The sequence below is a fragment of the Cibotium barometz genome, chromosome 35, assembly GCF_041138505.1.
Source record: "Cibotium barometz isolate CiBa-2024 chromosome 35, ASM4113850v1, whole genome shotgun sequence".
Classification (NCBI taxonomy): Eukaryota; Viridiplantae; Streptophyta; class Polypodiopsida; order Cyatheales; family Cibotiaceae; genus Cibotium; species Cibotium barometz.
In genome coordinates, this window is record NC_141080.1 from 28,074,353 (window position 1) to 28,086,144 (window position 11,792).

General features: G+C 44.4%; 1 protein-coding gene across 1 annotated transcript in view; it reads right to left on the reverse strand.

The window, feature by feature from the left end:
- LOC147618297 (serine/threonine-protein kinase BSK5-like) overlaps window positions 1–10,511 on the reverse strand; it is a 29,694-nt gene extending 19,183 nt beyond the window's left edge. The window contains exons 1-5 of the mRNA XM_086774767.1: window positions 9,484–10,511; window positions 8,825–9,042; window positions 8,583–8,718; window positions 1,934–2,067; window positions 1,713–1,818 (exon numbers count right to left, since the gene is read on the reverse strand). Of these exons, the coding sequence (XP_086630893.1) occupies window positions 1,713–1,818; window positions 1,934–2,067; window positions 8,583–8,718; window positions 8,825–9,042; window positions 9,484–9,565 (676 nt within the window). The 5' untranslated portion in view covers window positions 9,566–10,511. The remainder of the gene's footprint in view (window positions 1–1,712; window positions 1,819–1,933; window positions 2,068–8,582; window positions 8,719–8,824; window positions 9,043–9,483) is intronic.
- Window positions 10,512–11,792: the final 1,281 nt, after the last annotated feature.

Below are 11,792 nucleotides of genomic sequence, written 5' to 3' on the forward strand. Positions count from 1 at the left end.
ACCTAAAGATTCATATGGCACATGTGCTATGGATCTCCATGGGCCAGCTCCAGATTTCATCACATAGGCTTTACATTGAGGAAGGCAGATGCGAGGGAGGTGCCATCCACATGTGAGAACCGAACGTCAATAGTATGTAATATGCATGGGGTTGAGACGGTGGACCTGTGATGCATGAGACTAGAGGTCCCTTTCACTCCCTGGTATTGTTGTATATGATGTGTAGTATGGACTCCTACCATGCATACTAAGAGATTAGAGGTCCCTTTCACTCCCTGATGTTTGTTGTATATGATGTGTAGAATGTTCAATGGACTCCTACCAAGGGGATATACACTTATAATACTAAAATTACTTCCCAAAAAAAAATGGTCCCCTTCATCAAGACATAGAGTATGAGGACAAAAGGTGTGTGGCACTCTTTTTTTTATGAGATACAAAGAGACAAAGACTGACTCATGAAGGGACAAAGGAGGCAAGAAGACCAGAGCCAGTGTCACACACTCCTTCAATCTTTCTTCTAGAGCATTGGACAGCACTGAGCCCAAGAGCCAGATGACGAGGAGATGCATGCATACAGAGATCGCAGCCACAGGGAGTTTTCCATCGCACCATCCAAACCCCTAGCTAACGCTAGACGCCCTCAAAGGACAACATGCAAAAGACAAAGCTCAGAAAAAGAGACCACCCTCCGTGTGAGCGTCACACGCAGAAATGCTCCTCCTCAGGGATAGGACCATTTTTGTGCTTACAAGGACCCAAGAGTTTGGATCCCCTCGTGTCTGTCACCAGACGAGGCCTTGCGATGGCCCTGCAACTCTGTCAAACTTGGTATATAGTGCCTTCATTGTCCGTTGATGTCTTCTAGGCATACTTTACTCTTTCCATCTATTTTCATTTATAACATTTTCATTTATAACACTATTCTTTGTTTAGGTTATAGGCAATGCCCTACATATTTCCTACCACAATACTCACAATATTGTATCAGCATTGGTATCATGGGCCATTTCAGCCCCCCAAAGAAGTTAATAAACTTCTCTCTACCTGCTGAGTCCATCCAAAGCATATGGACAGACACTATACACACCCTCCGTGGCCAATGGGAGAAACTGCGAGGCAGCTCCGGGCGTATGCAGAAGCACCGAGAGGCTTTTCTGCGGATTTGGAGCAGGGTCCTCTCCTCATGGTCAGAGACAGTGAGGTTACTTAGCATTAAAGGCCACCTATTTGGGTGTGCCCTGCTGCCCCCCCCCCCCCCCCCCCCCCCCCCCCCCGGGCAGCCCCGGGCACCCAAAACAATTGTATGAGATAGCCTTCCTCCAAGAACGGCCAGCCACAGCGAGGAAGAGCCCCTCTCTGTCCCAACTGTTTTTTCTTATCTCTCTTGATTGAGCCTGGTTCATGTACTTAGCCATTTCGGCTTTATTTTTGGTAACTAATGGCAGGATCTTTTCTTTGAAAGGGGGGGGGGAGGGAGGGGAGGGGAACTTCTGTTCTCTCTCTCTCTCTCTCTCTCATTTTCGCCATTTTCACATCCCTTGCAAAATTCTACCTAAATTTATCTTTGGCACATAGATATCCTCTTCAGGCATAGAAAAACACAGACAAACGCTACACTTTAAACCCACAACTTGGCTAATTTGTAACCATTTCTTACACAGTTATTAGAGCTAGATGCATTGCCCATTGGCTCACTACCAAACATTTACCAGTTCTTAGGTACTCCGGCGGAGTGAAAACCAAATTGGTGCTGTAGCTCTTCCCATCTCTACTGTTTTTCATTAGACCAAAGCATGAAAGTCGAGGATTCCCATCCTGCGAATCAAACCTTATTAGCAAGTTGCAACAACAATAACTGTCTGCAAATTTAGAGCTTAAAAGGTGGACACGTACAAGACTCAAAATCCTTCAACCATGTTGCGCTGTTTACCTGATCAAAGAGAACTCGATATGCATTCAAATCATGGTACAAACGTCGACCTTGGTTTGTGCAGTGTTCTAAAGCATGTGCTATGTATAATGCAACCCTCAAACGCATTGCCCATTGCATGGGCTGATTCTCCCCTGCAAAAGTCCCATTTACTCATGTGTTTGCTGAATAGAAACAAGTTACACATAGAAGCCAAAAAAACTGAGGGAGCCAACAGGAGGATGTTTAAACTTGGACACGTGGAAATGAAGCAAACACCTCGTTTGAGGTGATTATAGATTTGTGTGTCATACTTCAAAAGGGAGGGGAAACAAACACTACTGCATCAAAGCATGTCGTGTAGCGTAAACAAAACCATCTTCATAAAGTATATATATGCATGAAAATTCCCAAACTTACCAAAAATCAAAGTGCGATACTCACAATTCTTCAAAACAGCACCTCCATCATGCATAGCCAAGACTACATGCTATGACATCCCCACTCACGTCAGGTGCAAGTTCATACACAGTTGCTTCATCTTAGTAGCAAAAAAAGAAATCACCTCAGTAGACAAATCTTTGCAGATAACCATCAAATTAAGTTTCTATCACTTCTCCGGATGTGAAGGGCAGACTCGCCATGATAAAGGCTAGCACTAAAGAAAACATGTGCATGTGGGCTACCTCTATGCACAGGCTCTTGCCAACACCACCTAAGAGATGCTTGAATGAGGGTTGAAATCCCCTTTATATAGGGTTCATAGTTGGGTGATTGCTTATTAACACATGGACGCTGCATGGAAAATGATGAGACACTCATCTAGATCAGCGCGCCAAGACAATGCGGAAATGGTGGTGAGCTGCATCACACAAATCAACCCTAGAGAGAAGACTTGCAACAGTTCGAGCGGAAACAGCAAGAAGCTATGAGGGAAGCTGAGCTCCAAGATCAATAAAAATCAAGAATTTCAAGGACATGGCAATGGTGGAGAATAGCTAGAGTTGCAAGACAAAAGGCACGACCAAAGAGAATCCAAACAACCCTCAACTAGTAGCAATGGCATAGAAGTACCCAAAGTTAAAAGGGAAGAGTGATGACGATCCGGATGCCCATGTTTCCCATAAGAAACCACATTCTTGGCCACCAGAGCTCCTGTAGCTCAGAAGATGGAGTTCTTTGCAACAACATTGGGCGGTAAAGCAACCAACTAGTATGCGCAATATGGTCTGGACTAGTTCTAGACATTTGATGAGCTCAAGAATGCTTTCTTGAAGAGATCTAGGAAGGACAAGACCACCACGGAAGTGATGGAGAAGTTGCAAAGACTGACAAAGTTCTTTGCAACAACATTGGGTGGTAAAGCAACCAACTAGTATGCACAGTATGGTCTGGACTACTTCTAGACATTCGATGAGCTCAAGAATGCTTTCTTGAAGAGATTCAAGAAGGACAAGACCACTACGGAAGTAATGGAGAAGTTGCAAGGACTAACCCAAAAAAAGAGGCCTACAAAAGACTATGTGGTGGAGTTTATACCACTCTTAATGAGATTGGATCAAGCCGATAAACAAAAATAACTACTCTGAGCCAATGCTTTGTTGGAGGATTGCGGACAATGCCCCAACCAACAGTGGCCTCGTTTGACCTGGAAACCCTTACAGTTGAGCAAGTGGCGGCAAAAGCAACGAGAGCAAAAAGAATCATAAGGAAGAGCAACAAAGAGCCCAAGAAGAAGAAAAGAAAGGAAAGAAGAAGGAAGAATAGTCTTCAATGTTGTCGTTTTATTCCGACTCAAATTCAAATTCAGATGCCAATGAAGAGCGGAAGCCTCGAAAGAAAAAGGACATGAAGCAAGCAATGGAGGTTCAAGAACAACTGAAGGCCACCCTACCCAAGATTGTCGAAGGACACATGGGGACAAGCAGATCCGACTCAGACCGGGACGTCCGGTGCACGAAGTGTAAGAACCGGGGTCATACTAAGGACTGCCAGCTCCCTTTTTGCTCAGTCATACTAAGGAGTGCCAGCTCCCTTTCTGCTCAGTCATACGCCATCTGCAACAAAACCAGTTATACCACTAATAAATGCTACTACAACACCAAAAACAAGAATCATAGAATAGCAAAGAGGCAACAACGTCAGTAATAGCCAGCCACCGTCAAGCAACCATCATCATACCTCAAGATAATCTTCCATATAAAAGAGGAGAAGGTTTGGTCAAAGAGGAGCAAGATTGACCTGCTTTTATTGCAACACACCTGGTCACAAATGGACAAACTATCCGGTCTCGAAAAGACACCAGCAGGAGTTGCAAGACCAAGAGATGCAATTCCAAGAGGACCTCAACCAACTGTGAATACGGTGAAAGTAGAAGCACAGCTGGGAGATTGCAAGAAAATCCCCAAAGAGTGGGGCAGTGACAAGGTCACAAGGACCGATGAAGGAATTGGCCAATAAGAGATGTGATCCGAAAAACAAGCTGAAGCCAAAGCAATGGGTGGGACAACAAAGGGTGTGTGAACAAGTCACCAAGCTCGTGAAGAACCATGGTCACAAGAAACGTTTCATCGTTTCGTCATTTCATTTTGTCTCTATGGACGAAACAGAGAGGATTTGAAGTGACACTTGTCAAATCGAATTGGAGAAAAGTGAGAATTTAAGAAAAACATAGGAAATTTCAACAATTGGTTGTGAAATTAGATGCGATTGAGATTGAAAGTGACAAAGATTAATCTGGGTAATGATCAGTAGCCACACATGGTTAAAGTCAAAGCCAAACTAAGTTAGAATCTGGAGCAAGAACTGCAGAAATTGTTAGACTTCATATAAGGATGTGTTTGCATGGAGTTATTCAGACATGAAATTGACCCAAGCTTTTATCACCATAAAATCAGTATAAAGAAAGATGCAATTCCTATCATGCAAAGCAAATACAGGATGAATCCAAACTATGTGCAAAGCAAGTCAAGGAAGACATACACATGTTGCTAAGGGTCGGGTTCATCTATCCTATGGACAAAGTAGACTGGCTATCACCAATAGTCATTGTCCCAAAGAAGAATGGGAAGCTCAGGGTTTGTATCGTTGGTGAGGCCCTTAAGGGGGTAGTAGGGACCCAATTGTTAGAAGTCATCTCCTGTCTAGATTTATACACCAGGGCCTTTGTTGTGGGTGTGCCCGCCCTTATGAGGTGTTTTCTCATTTTTCCCCACTCTTCGTATTTTCCCCCTATTTTTCCCATTTTTTCTGTGGCTTGGGAGACAGCCCTGAGTTGGCAGGAGGATCCATTTGCTAGCCGACTACATCAGATGTGTGTACTGGAGCTGGCCGAGTATTCTTGATGCAGTCGTGGACCCTCAGAGCTGGCCGACTGGCTGCATGCTGCTGGCCGACTGTAGATGCAGTCGTGGAGCCTTTTTTTTTCAGCAGGCCGACTGCACATGTGGGGGCATATAAATAGGCCCCCACCCCCATACCACTCATTGTATCATACCCGGGATTTTCTTGTGTATATCAGAGCAGAGTTACACGCCTACATCTCTCTCTCTCTTGTGTTGTTTTTCTGCATGCGTTTTTGCTCGTGTTCCCAGATCTGGTCATCATCTCCGCTGCATATTCTGACACCAATTGGGTGTGTATTGTCTCGTCTCTCTACATCTCATTTGTCATCTCAGATTCCTCATCATTCTCTTGCACACAATTAACGCATGCCTTAATCATCTCTAATGCTTCTGCAACCTACTGCATGTCACATGCTGTTAGGTGAGGAATAGCGCCAAGGTCTGCTGAAGGGTCTACTGCCAGTATGAGGTGCTGTACAACCCACTGTGTGCTGCCAAAGATGGCCTCAAGATGGCTGCGCCAAGCTGAAGCTCTATTTCTGTTGCTCATGATTGTGGGGTAGAAAGGAGTAGCTGTTAGCAGTCATCTCCTGTCTGTACCATATTACACTGTAGGGAGTGAGGGCCAATGTTGTGAGTGTCCCCACCCATGTGTGAGTTTCTCCATTTTTCCCACTGTCCATATTTTTCCTAGTTGTTTCCAGTCGTGGGGGTGCTGTCTTTTCCCTGTCAGCCTGTAGGTCTGGCTGCTCACATGGGGCCCACTGTTTTTCTGCTGGCCGACTTGCTAGTTGCTGGCCGACTTGCTAGTTATGCTGGCCGACTGGATTTTACCTCAGTCGTGGGCTTTCTTGGGGCTGTTGGACTGTTTTGCAGTGGCCGACCAGCAGCCCCAGCCCATATATAGTGTGGGCCTTGCCCCCCCACTTGTCTTGTACTGGATCGTGTGTATATAGTAGAGTTTATACAGCAGTTCTCTCTCCAGCATTTCTGTGTTTCCTTTCTGCTCTGTTTTTGTCTCATTTCCGCTGCTCATTCTGACAGGGGCACCAAAGACCTAGCTGTTGTCTGCAGCTCGTTGGGAGATGCGCTGAAGCTGCTGCTGATGCAGCTCAGGTAGTTGCTGTTGACTCAGTTTGTAAGTTCAGCTGTTTGCAGGTGAGAGAGAGTGCAGGAGCCGGATCGTGCTGCTGTCAAGCTGTCAGTGGAAGCTTTTTTTGTACCAAAGATGGCCACCCATTACATGAGACTGCAGGTGGCTAATGTGCTGCAAGGAGTCAGCTGCTACTACTCTCCTTTCTGCCTACTCCATTGTATAGAGAGGGCCTATGTAGTAAGTTGCCATTATTTTTCCTTTGGCAGCTAGTTCATGTTGCCTTGGAATCCTGTTTACTCATGGATCATTTGTAACATCTTCTCGGTCTCATAGACGCTTTGGGTCTTTATAGAGGTTAATACAATTCTCTCTCAACATCACCTATCCTCTTCCGCACTACCATTGTCACTAGGGCTCTATTAACGCTGCATAATGGTAAGGCAAAAGATGATGAAGTCTACATGCGGAATTCTCATACATGGAGATCATATATTAGTCCCCCATTCTTGTATAACTCTTTAATGGAGCCCTCTGTGAAGGCCTTGGCCTCTCCTTCTGTGTGAAAGAATTTTATTGATATATTTGTGTGATTTTGAGTTTATAATCTTGCTCTTTTTTCATTTCTCTTTTTTCTTTTTTCTTTTTGACTGGCCTTAGGCCTAAGATCCTCCCGTAGTTACTGTTTTACACCACCCGTTGGCACTCGCCTATAGGCACTTTTTTACCCGCCTATAGGCACTCGCATATAGGCACTTTTTTACCCGCCCATAGGCGATGCCACCAAGAAAGCACCTAGTGGGGTTTTGAACCAAGGACCTCCTGGTCCTAGACAAACACCTTCACCACTTGAGCTATCACCTCATTGGCATAATCTTCCTCCTTTTGCTTTAATTAGTTTAATTTTAGCTATGTATTTAAGAACTTGCATTGATCCTACCTAGCCATCGTGATTTGTGACAAGCTATGTGGGCTGGATTGAGGAGGCCAGCTGCCCCAGCTAGGGAATCACTTCCAAGAGGGGGGACTGTTGAGAGGGCATCCTTGGGGAGAAGCAAGGGCCTCCTTCGAGAAGGTAATCAATGCGGTTTGCACAGGGAGAGGGAGGACATAAGCTTGGTCCCCATGCCTGCAATTGTGTAAAAGGACGTTTGTGCTGTTGTTGCTCTGAGGCTGAGGTCAGCATTGGGCTAGGTCTTTGACCTCCTGCAGGACGGTCATGTCCACCAAGGACAATCTTGTGCAAGGTGTGCCCTCTGTAACCTCCTTTTTTTGGTATTAATGTAAGACACCTTCTAGACACTAGATATAATCAACTAGTAAGGAGTGATACTTAACTAGCACTCTTAGACTCTCTGAACTGTCTCCATCATCTGTCGCTACCTTGGCTACTGACTCCAATCACTCAGAAAACATCACCTGCTCTACCTATATTGGATACGAGAGGGAAATGTAGGAAACGATCTAGGTAGTCTACGAAAACAGACCGTAACTGGGAAGAGGGGCACAACTGATTATGGGGGAAAGGGGTTATGGACTTCAGGAATGCAGAGAGAGACTGCTGTGAAAGGTAATTGGCTACTGTCACAGGGTAGCAGGCCAACCAGCAGTTGGAAAGTAAAAAAAGCACAGAAGCCCTGCAATTAGGACCCCCAGCCCCCACTTCCTCACCATTGTTGGCTCAAGCACCAGCCTTGACTCTTGCAAGCCTCTCCTCTTCTATTGAGCAGCCAAGAACACCCAGCAATCAGCAATAAGATCAATCTTCCTCAGTGGCAGCCAGCATTCACCTCAAACAGAGGTTCTAGGTTGACTTTATTAGTTTTCTGCAGTTTTAAGTCTTCAGCCCTATTGGCAGGCTTGTGCATAGAGCCTTTCCTCTCTCAGCGGTAGTTTAAGAAACCCTCTCCTTATGTCTTAACTAGGATTGTGCATAGAGTCTTTCCTCTCTCAGAGGTAGTTTAAGAAACCCTTAACAAGGATTCAAGAATGTCACTCGTGTTCCCTTCCATGTTTAACCTGTCTGCAAATTATGTCTATGTCCGTGCAGACACTTTGAGCTTGACTTGGCATGCCCCACCTCATGGTGTCTCAAGCATCTCTCGGGATAAAGAAGACTGAGAAGGGCAATCTAATGATGGAACCAAACTTCCCTGTTCAACTGCTGGAGATTCTGCATGATCTGAGTCCGTATTTAGAAAAGAAAATGCAGTGAATGGGCAAGTATACTTACAGTGAAAGAGGTGCTTCGCTAGTGTGTCATTTGGCATATACTCTGCGACAAGCAGCCGCTCATCTCCCTCACAGCAGCATCCGATTAGGTTCACTAACCTCTCATGCCGAACTTGACCGACTCCCCATGCTTCATCCTGCATGTTTACAAGCATAGCATCAACAAGAGATGCCCTATCAAGGTTCTGTAAAATGCTTTCAACTAGGAAAATTTTGAGGATGGAAGAACTTCCAGCTAAGTACCGCGAACTGCCTGGCATCAGGCCAGGCAGATTTGGGGAAGCTCTTCACAGCTACCCAGTAGTCACCAGCCAACCTCGCTTTGTACACGATGTTTGGGGCCTTCTCCCCATGATCTGATACTATATTATCAGGACTGAATCCAGCTGTAGCAATCCTTAACTGCTCATAAGAGAATTCCCTGAACGTTGGCGCTATATCTGGCTCTGTGCCACTGTTTCCTAAAGTCAAGAAATTACATACTAAGGATCTCTCTCTCTCTCTCTCTCTCTCTCTCCCTCTCTCACACACACACACACACACACTCACACACACACACGCACACACACACAAATAAAGTCAGAACAGGCCTTCAAAAATTTGCCATCAGAGAAAAGATTAACCATGACAGCAGACAACATCACTGATCAAAACAGTAGATGTACGGACAAGCACAGACACCTGCGATGTTGGTGAGAATGTGTTTTGTAAGTAAGTTGCAATACACAGGCACGCATGCACACATAAATGTACTTATGCATGCACACACGCACACATACATGTACTCATGCATGCACATGCACATGCACTCGCACACACTTGTGGGCACACTTCCCCAACACACACACACACACACACACACACACACAAGCGAGCTTCCTTGCCCAATTATTGAAAGAGACCTGTATCTGGCTTCTCAGGTTCAGCCATTAGCTGGGCATCCGGAATGCTGATGTTTTTGTGGGTGGAGTGTATGCAGCCCATGGCTTGTGTCACCTACTGCTATGGGAAAGGTTTATGCGCTTATACTCAATATGTGTTGGAAACTCCAAAATACAGTCAACTCATACAGCAGAAGGTCTTGCTTCCATTGGCTCCATGTATATGCTTCAAGTGGCGCCATAGTGTACAGATCATGAAATCGAGCTGCCCTGCTCATATTATAGTTAAATCGTGGATGTATGGAGTGCCCCAGTTCTACTAGACCCTCCAAACCATGGTTTTGAAGCTTTCCGTTACAAAATCTGCTAACACTTGCAGCTCACCATACTACGTAAAGCCCCTCTATGCATCCAATTGGACAGCCACACAATGCGACAGTAACATGCTATGAAGGACCTAAAACTGCAAGCCCAAGGGAAGCTTTTGAGCGCCATGATTAGAGCTTTACAGCCCAAATGAAGCCTCTGAGCGCCATGATCAGAAATTTAAAGCCCAAATCAAGCTTCTCAGCGCCGTAATCAAAGTCTCAAGGCCCGAATGAAGCTTTTGGGCGCTCTGATCAGAGCTTTAACACTGCAAAATCTCTTTTCTGCAACAAGCCAGGGCCCAGATGAAGCTTTTGGGCGCCATGCTCAGAGCTTCAACAGAGGACCCAGGTGCAGCACCAAAGAGGAAAATTCAGGGGTTAAGCTAGGAGGTAAAGAAGTACGAGGAAAGGGCCAAAAGTGGCATGTTGTGAGAGCTTTTAGGACAAGGAGATTCTCTCTTACAGCGGTAGCCATCGCCATAGCCAGTATTAAGTGAGGCAGAAGGGTAGTTAATGCAACTAATTGCTGATAGTGGTTACTGTTTAGGCCTTCAATGCTGCCAAGCCTCCCAGCTTCGGCCCAAGCCTGTCAGAAGGTATCCATGCCAGCTCTTTTTTCCCAGCTTTTTCCCCTTTTTTCCGAATTTTTTATTGCTCCCAATTCAATTTTTTTATTGCCCCAATTTGAATGCCCTTTTTGCACCCCAACAAAGGTAGGTAGTGCCATAGTGGACAATGTTCAATGTGCAATTGAATGAGATCTTCCTCTCCTTACATATAATTTAATATATCATCATCTTATTTTATATGTAAAAATATATAATATTTTATATATACTATGTAGTGAGTAATCAGATATTTAAAGCCCACTAGAGGAATCTTGACCTTCAAAAATTACACATTTAGTAGATAGACTTCAAAAAATTAAGCTAAGGTTGTTTTTGGTGTTTTCCAACATAGTAAAAATGTGAAATTTGAACTTTGAAATACTTCCATCATGTTTATTGGTAAGTTGAATGTGTCAAAATTATTGTAGTTATCCTTAGTATAATTGGAATTGTGTGAAAAGTTGTAACCTTCTATTAAGAGATTGTGATTAATTAATGCTTTCTAAGAACAAAAGGGTCCCTTTACACTGGAAGGGTAAATATCTAGGACTCATTGTTTAGCTTGTCCTTTTTGAAACTCCATCCGAAAAAGGGCCCACTTCAAGTATTTTACTTATATTGACCTCTTAGATTCATCATTCCTTGATGATGCCACCTTGGGCCCCCTTTGTGTTTGTCTCCCTCCAAGCACCTCTCATTTAGAATGAAAAGGTCAATGAATCGGTCTATTAATTATCCATGGACCATGAGTCCACCTTGCCCGTGAAACCATGCCCCAGCGATATCCATAACCACGTAGAAAAATGCTCTTATGATGAAAGGTAGATCTCAGAAGGCTTGCCCATGGAGAACGCTCTCATGAGGAAAGGTATGATCCTTATATGCTCCCTAGTCCCCCTTTTCACATTGTCTCAAAAGGCCTTGTATTCTCCCTAGTCCCCCTTTTCAAATGGTCTTAAAAGGCCCTCATTAACCGCTCTCATGGGGAAAGGTATGATCTCAAAAGGCCTTCTATGCTCCCTAGTCCCCCCTTTTCACAATAAAAAAGTTAGATTTTGCAATGGAGATAATAAGAAAGTTAGATTTTGTGCTTGGAGTGCTGGAACTTGGACACTGTATGTAATGTAAAACCTCCCAATAATATGATTTGTTGGTGCAATGGAGACAATAAGAAAGTTAGATTTTGTGCTTGGAGTGCTGAAACTTGGACACTCTATGTAATGTGAAGCCTCCCAATAATATGCTCCCAAAAGTTCCAATATTTTGGTTATGTCACACTCTAGACTTGCCATAGAGAAAGTCTAGAAGCATAAATATTAACTCTCAAGTTATCACCCTGTCTCTAGGTTGTTTT